The sequence below is a fragment of the Arachis hypogaea genome, chromosome 10, assembly GCF_003086295.3.
Source record: "Arachis hypogaea cultivar Tifrunner chromosome 10, arahy.Tifrunner.gnm2.J5K5, whole genome shotgun sequence".
Classification (NCBI taxonomy): Eukaryota; Viridiplantae; Streptophyta; class Magnoliopsida; order Fabales; family Fabaceae; genus Arachis; species Arachis hypogaea.
In genome coordinates, this window is record NC_092045.1 from 16,836,035 (window position 1) to 16,855,649 (window position 19,615).

Consider the following 19,615-nt stretch of genomic DNA (forward strand, 5'->3'; position numbering starts at 1 on the left):
ATAGAAACACGACCACTGTACAACGGGACTGAGGAGGCAGATGGTGTCAGAATACTTTCACCGCGTATTTTGGAGTTTCTATCCATGCATTAGGGCATTCAAGCATGAAAGCCTCTAGTTCAAGTTGATGGCACACATCTGTACGAAAAATACAAAGGTACACTTCTAGTTGCTATCGCACAAGATGGGAACCAGAACATTGTGCCTATCGCCTTTGCCCTGGTGGAGGGCGAGACAACTGATGCGTGACACTTCTTTCTAAGGAATCTATGAAGGCATGTTGTTAGATCAGACGGTGTAGGTATGATCCCAGATCAACATGAGCCAATCCAGGTAGCAGTAAATCATTCCGGTGGTGATTGGCAACCTCCGAGAACATGGTGGATGTTTTGTACAAGGTACATCGGTAGCAACTTCTTAAGGGCATTCAAAGTACCACACTTGCAAAAACTTGTTGTCAACATAGGGTATTCAAGGACAGTGGAGGAGTACAACATCAATTACAAGAGGCTGGAAGAGCAAGGCGAGGCATATGCCCGGTGGTGCGATGCCATTGGACTTAGACACTGGGTATTGGCATTTGATGAGGGTCATCGATGGGGCCATATGACGACGAACCTTGTGGAGTGCATTAATTCAGTTTTGAAGGGTGCCCGAAACCTCCCTGTGTTGGCACTCGTCCGAGCAACGTATTATCGATTAAACGAACATTTTACGCGGAAGAGTGCTGAGACTCACGAACACAAGCATGCTGGATTTAATTACTCTGTATTTGCACAACAACGGATAGAAGCAAACATGCAATGTGTTGGGAATATAGTTATGCACCGTTTTGATAGACGGAATGAGGTGTTTGAGGTTCGTGAAATGTCTAATGAAAAGGTGTTAGTAGTTGATCTTGCGCAGCGACTGTGTGACTGTGGACACTTTGAGGTGGAACGACTACTATGTCGACATATTATTGCTTGTTGTACAAACCAGCGACTTGATTGGCAGTTGTATGTACATGATGTGTACAGGATGACAGAGGTGCGTAAGGTCTACATATTTGAATTTGTACCATTAGGCGATGCAAAGACATAGCCTGCTTATCAGGGACCCACATTGGTCGCTAATCCCGCCTTGAGGAGAACATCGAAAGGTCGTCCTAAGTTGACCCAATACCTGAATGAAATGGACTCACGCGATATGTGTGGTCCTCGGATATGCCGTCTCTGTGGTAGACAGGGTCATAGTCAGAGTCGATATCCTCAGTGTGCTGGACTGAGTGGTGCTGGTGACGATGGTGGTTCCTAGACCTTATTTGGCATTTGTGTTTGTATGTTTAGGGTTCTTTTATCCATTAATGTTTTTCTAATTTGTCATGTTTGTATTTTTAAATTTGCCTTTATCCATTAATGTTTTTCTCGTTCGTCGTGTTTGTATTGTTATGTTAATGTTACCATCTAATCCCTTTGTGAGGTAAACATAGAAAAGATTAACGAAAAATTATATTCATTTAATTCTGAGACCATATTTTGCATTTCGATTAGATAAACATACAACAGATTAACTAAGATTACATTCAGTTACTTCTAAAACAATAATGAATTCTAAAAATAGATTAACAAATAGTTACATAAACTGGATGATCCAAATAATTGATGATATGTTCTTCAAGTGTCGTATAATTACGTACCATTTTTACACACTACAAATTAATAATTTTTTATATAATTTTTTTTCAAACAATCCTAACTCTAGCACTCTTCTTCAGCCTCTCAACTTCTTCTCTCACGATCAAATTGTGAAGCATTCAATAACAGCACAAAAAAATTTAACTCTTACACTTATCTTCACTCTCTCAACTTCTCCTCTCACAGTGAACATATGAAGCATTCATGCATGAGAAATGGTTCCAGAAATTCAATTTATAGAGGGACTTTGAACGTTGCTGATTATCGGAGTGGAGGGAGAGAGCTGTCCCTACATGCAGACCACCTGCAACACGTTCCTTGTGTTGCTCCAGACTCTTCGAAAAAGAGCAAAGACTCTGCTAGACTGCCAAGATTCAGAGACAGAGTTGTGCCACACGTCCCTCCAACCCACCTCACCACACCCACATGCGTGTTTCCATTATCTGACGCGCCTCTAAGGCACTGTCAACACGCTCCCACCGTGTTGAAACTGAATCTCACCATTCGGCAATATGCCTGCATTCTCAATATTTGGCCAATACACCACCGTAACTTCCATAAAAAAAAATTGTTAATTAAACGCTTTTAATTGTTTTTCATTTTTTTCACACACGTGCCTCTGCATCTTTTCTTTTTTATCTACATTTTTTTCCTGAATATTGTTTTTTCTTTTTTTTTTAATATTTTCAAAAATTATACGATGAGAAAGAAAAAAATATTTAAAATTAAAAAATAGAACATAAATTTAAGAATAAAAATATTTTAAAAATTATTAATATTTTTTATTATACCTAATAAATTTAGTTAATGTATTTTAAAAAATAAAAAAAATAAAAAATAACTAAACGATCTTGAGAAATATTCTTAAAAGACAACGAAAAGATTTTGTTTATTTTTATTGGCTTTTAACTGATAAATTTATTGTTTAACATGCCATGTAAGTTAATTCTGTTAATACAGAAAAAAATATTAACAAAAAATTAATTAATTTTATAAAAATAAAAATTAAAGATTAAAAAAATATTTTTTTATTAAAAATTTTGTTGTTTTTGAAATAATTGTTAAAAGTCAGTTAAGATTTTAAAAAAAAACGGTGCCATCATTGCACCGAAATAATAATATTTATATTTTTTTAATAAATAAATAAATTAAAATGTTACATATCTATAACACATATCACTCCACATAGGCACATACACACATAAAGCTCTCATATTTCTATGTCCCTTCACACACAAAGCTAAAAATTTTATAGACAGTAAACTCATTTTTTAGATTAAGTATGCATCATATATTTACAAATTTGCTTTAACATACTTTCACATATCATAAAACTACCATTTTTACATATCTGCTTTATAATTAAGGTCAAATTCTATTTATTTTATCTTTTTATATTTTTATTTTTTATTTTAATGGGTTGAATTAAATAAAAAATGATAAAATTTATATAATAAAAAATTTGTATACCAAAAATATTCAGCTGTACTAATTTCTTAAAATACCTTTAACAAATTTGAGATCACCTTTTTTTTTCACTTTGTTTGTAATTTTCTCATATCTCTTTCTTTTTTTTATTAAAATCTTAAAATATCGTTTTTTCAAAATTTCTATTAACAATCAATAATGATCTTTTTAAAATATTTTTTTTAGTTTTTCTCGTTCTTTTTTATCTTTTTTTTTAAACTCTTATTTTAAGGTTTTTTTTAAATCCTTTTTTATTTTTGTTTTTTTTTTATTTTCTTTTTGTTGGGTATATTAATATGAAAAGATAACAAAATTTTATATTGTGTTATAATTTCAAGGCACGATTAGATTGCTTTTTTTTTAAAGAGATATTTGTCCCCACACTTAGTTGCTATCGAGTTGATAACAATACTTTTCCAGAATACAATGAAACCAATGAATTTTTTAATTAGCAATAATAAAAAATTTTCAACTCTCTTAAACTTTAAAAGAAGAAAAAAATAAAGTTCCACAAACAATTTTCTTTCTTAGTTTTGAGTAAAAGGGATATATATATATATATATATATATATATATATATATATATATATATATATATATATATATATATGTATATGTTGCATGGATAACCATAAGTCACATACCATGTTGAATGGTTGTGACTCTGACTTTTGTTGGATTTTTTTTCTCTCCTTTGTGAGGCGCAAGCCTAATATTTTGAGGGTGTTTCTTTGTACTCATTGTGCCATAACCCTAATCAGATTTTGGGGGTCATTGAGAGGTAGAGAGTGTAGCCACAAAGTGAGAGAGAAGAGGGAAAAACAGAATTCACATTTTTATGCAAAGCAGTAAATTTTAAATGACAGTTTCTCATTTGGTCACCGTTGGATCGGCTTGAAATTTGAACTGCGTATTCTTCTCATCGTGTTCTTCATTCTGGACGGTGGAGAATTAGAAGTATCCAGTAGACGAAATTGGCTTCGCAAGAGAAAAAATAGGTTTTACGGTTTTAAACAGAGCAGTATTCTTTGAATAGTAGTTTATCATTCTTTCACCATTGGATTGACGTGAAATTTAAACTTTTGATTCTTCACATTTATTTCTTCATTCTGAACGGTGAAGATTTTGATTGGATATCTGCAGAGGGAGAAATAGGCTTTGAACAACAGCTCTATTTTTTTGGGTATTTTTCATCTTCTTGCTTCTCATTTGTAAGCTTCTTTTTTGGCTGGCTATATGCACATTTTTGTGATTTTGTTGAGACTCTCTTGTATCTCATTTGATTATAGTGAAGTTGTTTCATTAGTCTGGATGACCCGTGGTTTTTACCTCTCACATTGAGGGGTTTTCCACGTTAAAATCTCAGTGTATTCTTATTATTGCTTTACTTGATATATTTGCTTGTTCATAGTTGCTGCCATATTATGTTGTGAGTGCTTTACTTGTTATTGCTTTACTTGATATATTTGCTTGTTCATAGTTGCTGCCATATTATGTTGTGAGTGCTTCTATATTATTCTTGTGTTAGATATTTGTGTTGTTTCTGCTGATAGGCTCTTTCAGACTGGCATCAGAGCTTGTTGGTATTTTTTCTGGGCTTGTGATTCTGTGAACAATGGAAGCTAATACTAATACTAGTAGAATTATCACTCTTAATGGTCCTAATTATGATTTGTGAAAGCCAAAGATGGAAGATTTGCTTTATGTCAAGAATTTTCATCAACCAAGAGCAATGTTTTGAATTTTACCAAGAGCAATGTTTTGAATGAAGAGATGAGAAGAAAGTCACAAGGTACATCGACTACACAGATGTTCTTATTTCTGAGTCTAGGGGGAGAAACAAAAGTCAAAGTCCTAAAAGTAGAGATTAAAGCAGAAGTAAGTCTCGAGAAAAGTATAAAAATATTGAGTGTCATCATTGTGGTCAAAAGGGACATGTGAAGAAATTTTGTTGGCAGCTAAAGAAGGAGAAACCTAAGGCAAGTAAAGACAAGAGCACAAATAAAGATGATGGTAGCAAGGAAGACAAGGTTAATGTAACTCATGATGATTTTCTTGTTGTTGAGGAGTTTTAATCTGTTAACCTTGTTGATAATAACACTAGTTGGGTGATTGATGGTGGTGCTTCTATTCATGTTACATCTAGGAGAAAACGTCTTATACTCCTGGTGATTTTAGCGATGTGAAAATGACTCATCAAGGTATTGCAAAATGTTCCGGTGTTGGACAGGTTTGCTTAGGAACCTCCAACGGTACCAAGTTGACTTTGAAGCATGTGAAGCATGTTCGAGATATTCGGTTGAACTTACTTTCTGTTGGTAAGTTGTGCGATGAAGACTTGAATAGCTCATTTTCTCGTGATAGTTGGAAGCTCACCAAGGGTTCCATGGTTGTTGCTAGAGGTACACGACACTCTACACTTTATTTAACTCAAGCAAAGATTGTGAAAGATATTTTTAATACTACTGAGTTTGTTGATGGAACTGATTTGTGGCATAAGAAATTATGTCATATGAGTGAGAAATATATGAATATGTTATCTAAGAGGAATCTTTCATTTGGTTGCTAGGTTGCTTTGCAAAAGTGCAACCATTGCTTTGCTAGAAAATAAAACAGGATTTCTTTCAAGAGCCATCCACCTTCAAGGAAGCCAGAGATACTTGACTTGGTGCATTCTGATGTATGTGGGCCGATGAAGACAAGAACACTTGGAGGGTCTATCTATTTTGTAATCTTTATTGATGATCATTATAGGAAATTATGCGTTTATGAGCATTGCTGTTCATGTCTTGAACCAGACACCATATGTTCCCTTGCAATTTGAAGTATCAGAGAAGGTATGGCCAGGTAAAGATGTTTCTTATGATCATTTAAGAGTCTTTGGATGTAAAGCTTTTGTTCATATTCCTAAAGATGAGAGATCCAAGCTTGATGCAAAGACTAGGTAGTGTATTTTTATTGGCTATGGCATGGATGAGTTTGGTTACAGGTTTTATGATCCTGTTAGCAAAAAGGTGATTCAGAATAGAGATGTTGTCTTTGTTGAAGACCAAACATTGAAGGATGTTGATAATACGGAGAAGCCAATTGTTCAGCCTAGTGATGATTTTTCTGACTTGGATATTACTCCCTCTATGCCTATGGTAGAAGATGGTAGAGTTGAAGCTCAAAATAATGAGCATGATACAAGTGCAGGTGAAGATGGAACAATTGATCCGATACTTGATGAAGTTGGTGATGATGATCAAGATAAACAACTAGCTTTGGAAATTCCTGCAAATGCACTCAAAAGGTCTATAACAGAAAGAAAGCCTTCGTCAAGGTATTATCCATATGAGTTTATTTTGTTGACTGATGGGGTAGAACCTGAATGCTTTGGAGAGGCTGTTGAAGATGAAAGCAAAGCTCAATGGCTTGAAGCCATGCAAGAAGAAATGAAGTCCGTACTTGAGAATGATACCTATGAGTTGGTGAAGCTACTGAAGGGTAAGTGAGTTTTGAAGAACAGGGTATTCAGAATCAAGAATGAAGAACACAATTCTAAGTCTTGGTATAAGGCTAGATTGGTTGTTAGAGGCTTTAGCCAGAGAAAAGGTGTTGATTATGAAGAGATTTTTTCTCCTATTATGAGGATGTCATCCATTCGTGCTGTGATTGGATTAGCAGTGTCTCTTGATTTGGAGATTGAGCAAATGGATGTGAATACAGCTTTTCTTCATGGTAATTTAGATAAGGAGATCTACATGGAGCAACCGGAGGGCTTTGTTGTTGAAGGAAAGGAGGATTTTGTGTGCAAGTTTAAGAAGAGTCTTTATGGGTTGAAGCAAGCTCCAAGACAGTGGTACAAGAAGTTTAAATTTGTTATGGGAAGCATGGTTACTGTTCCGAGGGTTACTTGAAACTATAGGTCGATCTCGGACGAGATCTTCTGTATTGGTCGGAGCTGCCGTGTCCGACTTGTTGGACTTGGTGGTGGTGCTGATCCTTCGTCCCCGGAGGGTGGGGGGTACCTGCAAGGGACTCCGATGCTTAAGTTAGCAAGGGTATTAAGCAAGTATTGAGTAGAATCAGAGTATGAGTTATACCTGGGTGCTCCAGTGTATTTATAATGGCGTAGAGTGACCTTCTTAGATAAGATAAGTTAGTTATCTTATCTTATCTTTATCTTATATTCAAGTGAGGTCATCTTATCTTCAAGGGAACCGCCCTTCTCTCTGTAGGCTTGGGCTGCCTTTGGATTCTAGTCGTGTTCCTCTGTTTGGGCCCTTTATTAGGCTTTTTTGTGATTTGGCCGAGCTCTTTGAGAAGAGGTCGAGTCATCCTGACCTGAAGAGGTCGGTCGCTTTGTCTGTAGAACATCCCAAGTCGGACAGCTCGACCCAGGGTATGAACAGTTACCATAAGACAACTTCAGATCATTGTGTATGTGTGAAAAATTTTTCTGATGGTGATTTTATCATTCTTTTACTTTATGTGGATGATATTTTGATTGTGGGTAACAATGTTTTGAGGATTAATGAGTTGAAAAAATAGTTAAGCAAGTTCTTTGCTGTGAAGGACTTGGGTCCTACCAAACAGATTTTGGGCATGACTATTACTCGTTATAGAGATTCCAAGAAGCTTTATTTGTCACAGGAGAAGTACATAAAGAAGTTGCTTCAAAGGTTTGGCATGAATGATGCCAAATGTGTTGCTAGTTCTTTTGCTCCTCATTTTAAGTTGAGCACCAAGTAGTATCCAACCACTGATGAAGAGAAACAAGCAATGGATGAAATTCCTTATGCCTCAGCTGTTGGAAGCTTGATGTATGCTATAATGTGTACTAGACCAGACATTGCTCATGCGGTTGGTACTGTAAGTCGTTTTCTCTCTAATCCAGGTAAAGAACATTGGAATGCTGTTAAATGGATTATGAGATATCTCAAAGGCACAACTAACTTGAATTTGAGTTTTGAGGGTGAGAAACCTTTGCTAGTTGGCTTTACTGATGCAGACATGGCAGGAGATAGTGATTCTCGAAAGTCTACTGCAGGTTATTTGGTCAAGTTTGGATGGGGAGCTATTTCATGGCAATCAAGGCTACAGAAGTGTGTTGCACTTTCTACCACAGAGGCAGAGTTTATTGCAGCAACTGAAGCATGTAAAGAGTTGTTGTGGATGAAGAAGTTTCTTATAGCGCTTGGCTTTAAACAATACCGTTATGTGTTGTTGTGTGATAGTAAAAATGCTATTCATCTTGTCAAGAATTCTACTTTTCATGCAAGATCTAAACATATTGATGCTAGGTATCACTGGATACGAGATGTGTTAGATTCCAAGTTGTTGGAACTTGAGAAAGTTCACACTGATGAAAATGGTGCTAATATGATGACAAAAGCATTGTCAAAAGAAAAGTTTGAAACATGTTTGATCGCCGGAATCGCGAGAGCCTCCACTTAGTCGAGAAGGGGGAGATTTGTTGGGATTTTTCTCTTCTTCGTGAGGCCCAAGCCCAACATTTTGAGGGTGTTTCTTTGCACCCATTGTGCGACAACCCTAATCAGATTTTGGGGATCATTGAGAGGTAGAGAGTGTAGCCACAAAGTGAGAGAGAAGAGGGAAAAATAGAATTCATGTTTTTATGCAAAGCAGTAAATTTCAAATGGCAGTTTCTTGTTTGTTCACCGTTCAATCAGCTTAAAATTTTAACTGCATATTCTTCTCATCTTGTTTTTCATTCTGGACACCGAAGATGTTGATTGGAAGTTTTCAGTGGGAGAATTTGGCTTCGCAAGAGAGAAAATAGGTTTTCCGATTTCTCACATAGCAGTATTCTTTGAATAGTAGTTTCTCATTCTTTCACCATTGGATTGACGTAAAATTTGGACTGTAGATTCTTCACATTTTTTCTTCATTATGAATGGTGGAGATTTTGATTGGAGGTTTGCAGAGGGAGAAATAGGCTTTGAACGGCAGCTCTATTTTTTTGGGTATTTTTTATCTTCTTGCTTCTTATTTGTAAGCTTTGGTGCTTTGATGTTTTGGTTGGCCATATGCACGTTTTTGTACTTTGTTTAAAAATCTCTTGTACCTCATTTGATTATAGTGAAGCTATTTCATTGGTCTTGATAACCCGTGGTTTTTACCTCTCACATTGAGGGGGTTTTTCACATTAAAATCTCGGTGTGTTCTTATTATTGCTTTACTTGCTATATTTGCTTATTAATAGTTGTTGCCATATTGTATTGTGAGTGCTTCCATATTATTCTTGTATTGGATATTTGTGTTGTTTCGTCTGCTAGACTCTTTCAACCTTTTGTTGTTGTGTGAACAGTCACAACCCTTTATTTATTGTTGTGTGAATAGACACAATATATCATTTCACACACTAATCATCACATACATAAATATATCACAGGTTAATAATTAACTAACTCAAAATTGGATAAGATTTTAACCACTCACTTAAATATTAATATTAATTATTAATAAAATTAATATTAATATATAATAATTTGTAAATATCCTTTAATCTTCCACTATTTACAAAATTTGAATATTATACAAATATATGCATAAAGAATGTGTCACTAAGATTAAACGTTCTTTTAGTGTAGATTTTAAAGTTCTAATGAAGTAATAGGTGTCTAATCGATTAAACTTATACTCCATATGTTAGTACCAAAATCATACATGTTACTTATATCCTCTAAGTTCAAGAGTTTATAATTTTAAGCACTTATATGACCTTGTGCTCACCCAGGTTTCATGAATATTTATGAGACAAAAGATATAAAATTCTTTATTAGAACAACACCACTCTTATATTCATATAGGTGGAATCTTTTGATAAATAATATTATCATTCCATTAAGAGTTTTAACTCACCCTCCTAATTTATTGTAAATAGCACTAAATCTTATACCTTAGTGCTTTAATTGCTAAATAACTCATTAATACCCATTAAACCTTGAAACTAGTGGTCTACTAGAATAATGTTCGGTTCCCATCGTTTAGCAATAATAAGTTTTAATCCATTTTAGCAATAGTCTCTTTAATTTTATCCCTTGACAAACCTTTAGTCAAAGGGTCTGCTAAATTTTCTTGAGATCTTACATAAGTGATGGTAATTATACCATCATTTATTAGTTACCTCACAAACTCATGTCTCAAACTTGTATGTCTAGACTTTTTATTATAAACCTTATTATATACTCAAGACATGGTTGATTCACTATTATAGAAGATTAAAATGGATGTCGTCTGATGTGGCTACAACTTTATATTATATAAAAAAATTTTAACCATTCCGCTTTCTTACCTGTGGTTGATAAAGCTACAAACTCAGCCTTCATAGTAGAATGTGTAATACATGTTTGCTTCTTTGAGGCCCAACTTGTTGCTTTACTACCTATGGTAAAAATCCATCCTGAAGTGGATTTGTTATCACTAAGATTTGTGTTAATGTTGCAAGTGTGAGTTATATGAAAGTAGTCCCACATTAAAGAAAGTAAGGAAGAGTGAGGAGTTTATAAGATGAGAGACCCATTAACTTGACACCTTAGGGTTTTGAGTTGGATGTAGTGTCTTTTCATCTTATGTTCTCTCACTTGATTCTTCCTCAAAATCTCTTCTATGATCGAGAGCTCCCCACAGCGGCCCAATAAGTGGTATCAGAGCCGATGGTTAATCGGTTTGATTTTAAGGGGTATTCAATGTGAAGCCTCGAAAGTCTTCTCGGTAAAGGTGGTCCGAGCGGCGTGTCCCGCGGTGTTTTATAGCGATGTGATGGACGAATACTCATACGTGGTGGAGGAACTAGAGTGGAGTTGATGCTTGATATGGAGACTCACACTTGAGGGAGAGATTGTTAATATTGCAAGTGTGAGGTGTATGAAAGTAGTCCCACATTGAAGAAAGCAACGAAGAGTAAGGAGTTTATAAGATGAGAGACCCATTAACTTGACACCTTAAGGTTTTGAGTTGGATGTGGTGTCTTCTCATCTTATGTTCTCTCACTTGATTCTTCCTTAAAATCTCCTCGGTGATCGAGATCTCTCCACGATGGCCCAACAATGTAGAATAATCACAATAATGTAATCCCAAATTTATGGTTTTCTTGAGATAACCAACAACTCTTGTTATAGCTTTCCAATATTGATCGCTAGACTTTCCTGTAAACCTTGATAATTTGCACACAGATGCTATATCAAGTCTAGTACAATGCATTACATATATTAAACTTCCTATAGCACTAGCATATTCTAATTGTGCTATAGATATTCCCATGTTTTCTTCTAATTTAAAATATTCTAATGTTTTCTTCTAATTTAAAATATTCTAATGTTTTCTTTTAATTGTGCTATAGGTATTCTCATATTTTCTTGTGAATAGATGCTAATGTTATAAGAGTCCTAATAGAAGTTATTATTGCCATAGGTGTATAGGTATCCTCTTCAATGTTTTAAAAATCGGACACCGTCAATTATATTATCTGAACCATTAAAAATTATTAAAATAATTTAACGGTAATGATTAAAAATTTATTTAAATTTTTTTCAAGACAAAATTTAACTTTCTCTTTCTCTCTCTTGTTTTCTTCTTCCCTTCGCTACTACTATTCATCACTTTTTACTACCATTTTCTCAATAATCATATCTCCTTTTTTAATAGAACATACCTATAATATTCATCTCTTCAAATTCTTAATTACTTATGGCTCATCCAAATTTTAATAACCTGGAACTCTTACAGATTATAACTGAATTTTATTCAATTTAAAAATACATGCCAATATGATTATTTTATGATCAATCAATTAGAACTAACCACATATATTAAACAACAGATTAGTTTTGCCATAAAGGATAGGAATTAAATTATATTCATTCCTATGATATTTTTTATTTTCTTCATAAAAATTAAATTACACATCCATTTTTTATCCCACATCATAATTTATAATCAAATACAAATAAATCTATACAATTTTATGAATAAACAAAAGAAAGAAAAAAAAAAGAAAAAATATATAAAAAATAACACACATCATCTATCATCAACACATGAAGAAAATATAACAAAACTTGTTTTATAAAATACTTTCAACTATTGCATATGTGAGTCCAACACAAACATCAATAAAGTCCTCATCTATAAAATTTAAAAAGAATTTGTAACCTATCACCAATATATTTGGTGTAACATCAGATGAGAAACTTTTAGTAAAATATTTATTTATTTATTTGTATTGGTGGTCTATTAAACAAAATAACACAATCAAAAATGGTGGCAAAAAAGTAATGGATGACAATAAAATGTGCGAAGGGAAGAAGAAAACAAGAGAGAGAAAGGGAGAGTTAAATTTTGTCTTGAAAAATTTAAAATTAATTTTTAATTATTATTGTAATTTGTTTTAATAATTTTTAATAGTTCAGATAATATAATTGACGGTGTCCAATTTTTAAAACACTGGAGAGAATCCGTTTTTCAATACGTAGTGATTTTTTATTTGAAAAATTTTATGGTACTAAAAGGAAGACATGCTAAAGCTACGAGTTATGTTGGACATTTGGACGCATGTCTCGTTTTTTTGGAAGTGTTTTATGAGCCATTGAATGTGTTTTTGCGCAGATACGTACTGTGAGTTCTACAGTGACAGAATATACAATGTAAGTAATAGAATTTTCTAACGCCATGAATTAAAAGATATAACAAGCAATGACTTAGTATTAACGAAAAAAATATAATATCATTAGAAAAGATATTATTTTTAAATTATGTTGGACATTTGTAGGGCCATTTAGATATTTTTCTGTTTGAAGTGTTGGAGAGAGATGAATATGGGGATGGGCTAAAGAGACTGGCTTGTCTAAGGTAGGATATCTCTAAATCCAACACTCCCAAAATTGTAAATTCAAAACATAACAACTTCAACTATCCCTAACTCCCAAACAATCCTTTCTACTACCTTTAATGTATTCGCCCCAAATTAAATAACAACTAAGTAACCAAGTTGAGTTAGTCTAGTAGTTAGCTCACTCATCTGCTTAAGTAAATATCAAGGTTCGAATCCCGTCTTGTGCATACGACAATGTATTAGCCACCGACAAACTTTTAAATGGAGTTCCGATTCGCAACGAATTAGTCCTTGAGCTACTGGACTGGGAGATACTGTGAAAAACCAAAAATAACAACTAAATTTATTATTTTTCTGTCCCCATACACAAAATAATGATGTTACCTCAAATATTTACCAAACTAATAGCTATAAAGACCCTTTAAACATCTTCAGTCACAATGTAAAAACACAATTTTTCAAATCCACAATCAATTAACAACAAAAATTAACTAAAATTTTACCATCGATTCAAACTCATATATATATAAGATAAAATTTTGATAAACTAATATTAATACAATAAATTAATTTTAAAGGTAAGAAATATATGAAATATCTTAGTATTATTTTGTTATTTTAAAAATAATTTATATTAATAAATTGATAAAACAAGTATTTAAAAAGAATGACTTTTTATTTTTTAAAAATATTGTGAAATCTAAAAAAAGAGAAAAAAATATAAAATTGAATGATTTAAAAATTATTGTGAATGAGATTTGAACCCACAAATCTATAAGAGAAAAATTCTAATTTTAATAAATTAACCAAATCAACTACAAAAATACTTATAATATAGTTTTTAAAACTTTGGAATGAAGGGCATAGCTTTCTCTTGTCCCATAAAACTTCATCCCTCAAACACTTTTATCCAATTTTGATTGTTTATTATTTTTTAAATATTTTTTTAATTTTTTCTCATAATTTTAGTTTTTTTTTTCTATCCTAAACCATGCCTTATACTTGTATCCAAGGTGTCTAACAACCTAACGACATAATCTCATGACCTGCATATCCAATATATGTAGCCCATTCCATAAATAACAACATCGAACAATCTAACAAATGTTTAACATAATATAAAAATATTATGAGTAAAGAATAAATAGGTCCCTAATTTTTTTGTTTGCAGACATTTAAGTTCTCAAAAATTGTAAATACATTTAAATCTTCTACCTTTTAGAGCACAAGACATATCTATCCCTCAGTAAAGTTGGAGGCTGCTATGTTGTTGACGTGAAAAGATGAGTGTTAGAATAAAACAAATAAGTCCCTAAATATGAAATACACCTATTTTAATACTAAGCCCTCCTATTTCTTCAAATTATAACTCTATGAATGTTGTAACCTAATGCTGCTGTTGCTACTACTTGTTGAGCGTGAGAAATGATTCTTCATGGCCATTGATAAACCACTATTTTATGGTTTATCTTGTGCTCAATTGAGTGATTTTTATCAACTCTTTACCCACTTATTCATATGATTTGCATGTTTTACATTCTCTTTCTTGATTTTGTGCTATGAGTGAAAACATGCTTCTTTAGTCTTAATTTAGCTAATATTAATCATCTCTTATTACCATTCGATGCCTTGATATATGTGTTAAGTGATTTCATGGATTACAGGCACAATGGCTTAGAGGATGGAAAGGAAGCATGCAAAAGTGGAAGGAATACAAGAAGTTGAAGAAATTGCTAAGTTGTCCAGCCTGAACTCTTCGCACTCAAACGGTCATAACTTGAGCTACAGAGATTCAAATGATGCGGTTTCAGTTGCGTTGGAAAGCTAACGTCCGGGACTTCGATTTGATATATAATTTGCCAAAGTGGCCGTATAGCTAGGTGACGCAAACGCATGCTCCACGCGGACGTGTCGTAGTGACGAAAATCAGCGTGGCAAATTTCACAACCAGCGAATCCTGGGCTATTTCCGACCCAGTTTCAATCCCAGAAAACACAGATTAAAGGCTGCAAAGTGGAGGAATGAAGGGGACACCTGAGATCAGACTCAGAATTTACTTTTCATAATTTAGATGTAGTTTTGAGAGAGAGAGGTTCTCTCCTCTCTCTTAAGATTTAGGATTATGATTCCTCTTAAAGGATTTAGGATTTCTTATTATTTCAACTTACAATTTCTTCTGAGTTCCAGGTTTAATGTTCTTTTTATTTATTTTTTCAATTTAATTTATGAACTTTTCCATGTTAGATTTGAATATTCTATTTAATATAAATTGAGGTATTTTCAGATCTATTATTTGTTTCTTCTATTTATTATATAAATAATTTAGATTTTTCTCTTTTGGCTTTGGTTGATTAATTGGTAACTCTTGAGTTGTCAAACTCATCGTGATTGATAATTACTATTTTTGCTGATTAATTTAGATTCCTATAACTCTAGTCTTTCCTTGAGGAGTTGACTAGAACTTTAGGTGTTAAATTAATTTGTCTACTTAACTGACCTTCATAGTTAGAGGTTGACTTAGTGGTAGCAAAAATATAATTCTCATCACCATTGATAATGATAACTAGGATAGGACTTCTAGTTTTCATACCTTGCCAAGAGATTTTCTAATTATTAATTTATTTTTCTTATCAATTAAATTATTTGTTCAAACCTTTTCAAAACCCCAAAATATACCTTTGCATAACCAATAATAAATCATACTTCCCTGCAATTCCTTGAGAGGACGACCCAAAGTTTAAATACTTCGGTTATCAATTCCAAAGGGGTTTGTTACTTGTGACAACCAAACGTTTGTACGAAAGAATTTTCTGTTGGTTTAGAAGCTATACTTATAACACGACTACATTTGTAAATTTCTTTACCGACAGAAAATCCGATCATCAGCCATTGATGGAGGCTCTTCAAGTACAAGGCAAGGTGGAAAAAGACAAGAGAGATCCAATTCAAATGCCAGCTCATACGTTGTATAAGGAGGTGACGATAGAGATGACAATATCCCAAAGTGTTTCTGTGAAGTTTATACGATTCTCTACAAGTCGAGAACAACCACCAACCTCAATAGATTCTTTCTTGAATATCCATACTTCAAGGTAAGCTTAAACTATGTTATATATGGATAAATTTATGTAGTTTATCATTCTTTAGTTCTTGCATTTGATGCGGATTAAACTATGTTATTGCAAGTTTTTTCTTTAACTTGATGAGCATGTTGAAAATATTGGGGGAATAGAGACAAAGACTTTGAGTGCTAACTATGAGGGTGAAGGTGCAAATATTGAATAATTTTTTGGAAGATATGAATTGGAGAAAAGATTCTCTGATTTGAAAAAGATGTTTTGAGAGATGAAAAAAGCATGAATATAAGAGGAATGTAGTTAGTTTAATTGTTGTATTTGTTGTTATGTATGTGTTTAAGCTTTTAAGAGATGAAAATAAAATTGTACTTAAATATATTGTAATGAAATATGTCATTTAGGTTATTTATGCAATAATTGAGTGTTGTCATAATTCTTATTTCACATACAATTGACATAACTAAACCCTTAATAAACTCATTCGAAAATAATATTCTTTTTTTACCTAAAGAATAACATACAATAATTAAAATAAATAAACACCCTATATTCTCAAAGATCTTCACACACTAAAATACATTCGGTATTTTTTGTAACTATTAATGAGGGTAATAGATATTATCAGAATTGTGAAGAGGAGAAGGGTTATAGATTCATCCCATAACCTTTTCTCTACACCTCCACATCAGCAATGTAATGGATATCTTAGCAATTTCCTTTTCATGTTAGCAAATTCCATTATGTTTTTCACCCCAACTCCATGGAGGGATAGATATGTCACGCGTTCTAAAAGATAAAAAATTTAAATGTATTTTTCAATTCTAAAAACTGAAATGTTTATAGATAAAAAAGATTAAGGACTTATTTGTCTTATACTGAAATATTATACTTTTTTATTGTATTTTTAATTATCTCCTAATATTAATTCATTAGTATCTCTTAATTGATGTCTTAACAAAACAATTTGTCACAAATTCCATAAACATGGAACCTAGCATTGATCTCGCTAGAATCACTTACAATGCCTAAAAAAGGACCCACCTATCATAGAGACACGCATCAAAATCGGATGCATACCACGCAGCTTCAGCAGGTGCGGAGGAATCTTCCTTTCAGCACTATAGAATCTCCCTTATGATTTTAGATATTTTTCACATAAATAGCCACGACCTATAGCGATTTATATAAATTATATATAGAATCAGAGTGTAATAATCTTTTAGTTATTGTATTTGGATAATATTAACTTGTACTTTATTTAATTATATAATTTGTCCTAAAAAATATTTATTGTAACATTTTTTAAGTATTATCATCATGTAAGGTGTATTATAATATTTTTAATAATATTATTATAGAAGATCTATTAAAATATTTTTATTAAATATTATTAAAACTTTAAAAGAATATTAGTAAAACTCAGTAGTAATATAGGATATATTTAATATTTTTTAAATTGTTATTAATATAAATAGATAACATCTATTTATGATATATTAAACCAGGTCTAAAAGTAGTGTTCTAATGCATTCTTAGTCTTCTAGCTTTCTAATATTATTCCACGTCAGCGTAAGTAGCTAATTGGCACAATTTGCTTACTATTTATCTAGTTGAATTTTTTTAATATTTTTATTTCTAATTAAATTACTTTTAAATCTTTTATTTCTACTTCTCATGTGCCTCATTTATAGCTTAGGATTTTTTTTCTATTTTCTTTCTCACTTTTATGACATTTATTTTTAGGTTATTCTACAATTTTCATATTCTCTTACTCTTTACATGTATATAGGATACTATATGTCTTCAATGTTAATATTATTTCTCTTTATTAGGTATAATAAGCCTAATTCATCCTATTTTTATATATAGAATTATAATTTAAGATTCTTCTTCATTTTCCTTTTCACTCTTATGTCATTTATTTTTCTTTAGGCTATTCTATACTTTTTTATATTCTCTTACTCTTTACTTTTATATAGAATATTATATAATTTCAACGTTAATATTATTTCTTTTTAATAGATATAAATTGAGTAATAAAATATAATTTATTATGTTCTTTCATACTTCTTCTTATGTTTTTTTATATAATCAACATTCACTTTACACTTCTTCTTTATCTCCTCTATTCACATAATATCATGTCTCTTATTATTTTTTTTCTCAATTTTTACAAATATTTTGCACAAGTATCTGAAGAATTCAGTTAATGATCACAACTCTTTTTTAAGTTTGCTAAATATATGTATTAGATAATAAATTCTTAAAACACTAGACCTTTAATATTTTTTAATTATTTTTTTAATTTTTAGTCTAGATGTATTCATTAGTTATATTATTCATATATTATTTTTTTAATAATTTATATTTTTTAATATCATTTAGTTGTACTATATTAAAAATATATGTACTATTATGAGTCATAAAAAAATTAAAAAATTAAATATTACTTTCAATTATATATCATGTCTTTTACAATTTTTTTTAGTTTTTCTATTTTTAGTCTAATTGTATTCATTAATTATATCATCTATATATCATTTCTTTTTTCTTTCAACTATTTACATTTTTTAATATCATTTAATTGTAATATTATTGAAAATACATAATATTATCGTGAGTCATGAAAAATAAAATTACAAAATTAAATGTTAATTTTGACTATTGAAACATTATATTTAAAATTGTATTTCATCTAATAGTTTTATATTTGTATTATAATACTTAAATATAATCTAGAAAAGCAAATAAAAAAAGACTACTTAGAAGACCAAAAATAAAGATAAGAGTAAAGTGACAATTAGATCCTCAAAGATTTTGACCTTAGATTAATTAGTTCTTAAAGAAAAAAAAGTATTAATTCGATCTTTTAGGATAATAAACGATGGACATATATGTCCTTCTGTCAATAGATAGTGCAAAACAAAATGGAGTCCATGTATTTCGTTATTTACAGTGATGCGTGTTCCATTGCTACTATGTGAGCATGAAAATGGTGTAATTTTGGACAGTGAGACATTTATTATTATCTTTTATGTTTTCATATAACATTTATTAACTGCTCTTTATTTATCATGAATCCTATCAAAACAGATAAAATTTCACTCCAAAAATTATTATATGCATGGCGATTTTTAATTTAATAAATCAACACGACATAAAATGACATTACGTGCCCTTGTTTATTATTGTGGAGGACCAAATTGGTTTTTTTTTTCCAATGACTAATTAGTCTAAATTCAAAATCTGCAAAGAACTAATTATCACTTTTTTTCAAAGATAAAAGTAATTTATTCAAAAATAAAGAAAAACATTTTTGTCCTTATCTAGGATAAGGAACAGCAAATGAAAATCTCCCATACAATCTCACTCAATGAGTAAAGACTAAATAATGTACTGAACAGAAAAGAGAGAGAAACAAAATTTAAAAGGTAAAAGTAACACTTAATTAGGGATTAGCCTTTAATTCTTCTAGCAATTTAAGGGAGGTATCCACCGTGAGCTCTGCTATTGTCTCTTCCTGTTCGAAGACAAAACCAATTCCTAGCTTTCCACAC

The 19,615-nt window shown here is 31.6% G+C and overlaps 1 protein-coding gene across 1 annotated transcript; it reads left to right on the forward strand.

Annotated features, from left to right (window-relative positions):
- Positions 1–303: 303 nt before the first annotated feature.
- LOC140175592 (uncharacterized) lies at positions 304–1,296 on the forward strand. Its single transcript, XM_072204111.1, has 2 exons — positions 304–1,029; positions 1,096–1,296. The coding sequence occupies exons 1-2, from the start codon at positions 304–306 to the stop codon at positions 1,294–1,296; spliced, it is 927 nt and encodes a 308-aa protein (XP_072060212.1).
- Positions 1,297–19,615: the final 18,319 nt, after the last annotated feature.

Bases quoted from the DNA above. Each gene is read 5' to 3' on its own strand.
- LOC140175592 (XM_072204111.1), top strand. From the start codon at position 304: ATGATCCCAGATCAACATGAGCCAATCCAGGTAGCAGTAAATCATTCC. The intron at 1,030-1,095 runs GTGCGTAAGGTC...CCTGCTTATCAG, and splicing joins ATGTGTACAGGATGACAGAG to GGACCCACATTGGTCGCTAA.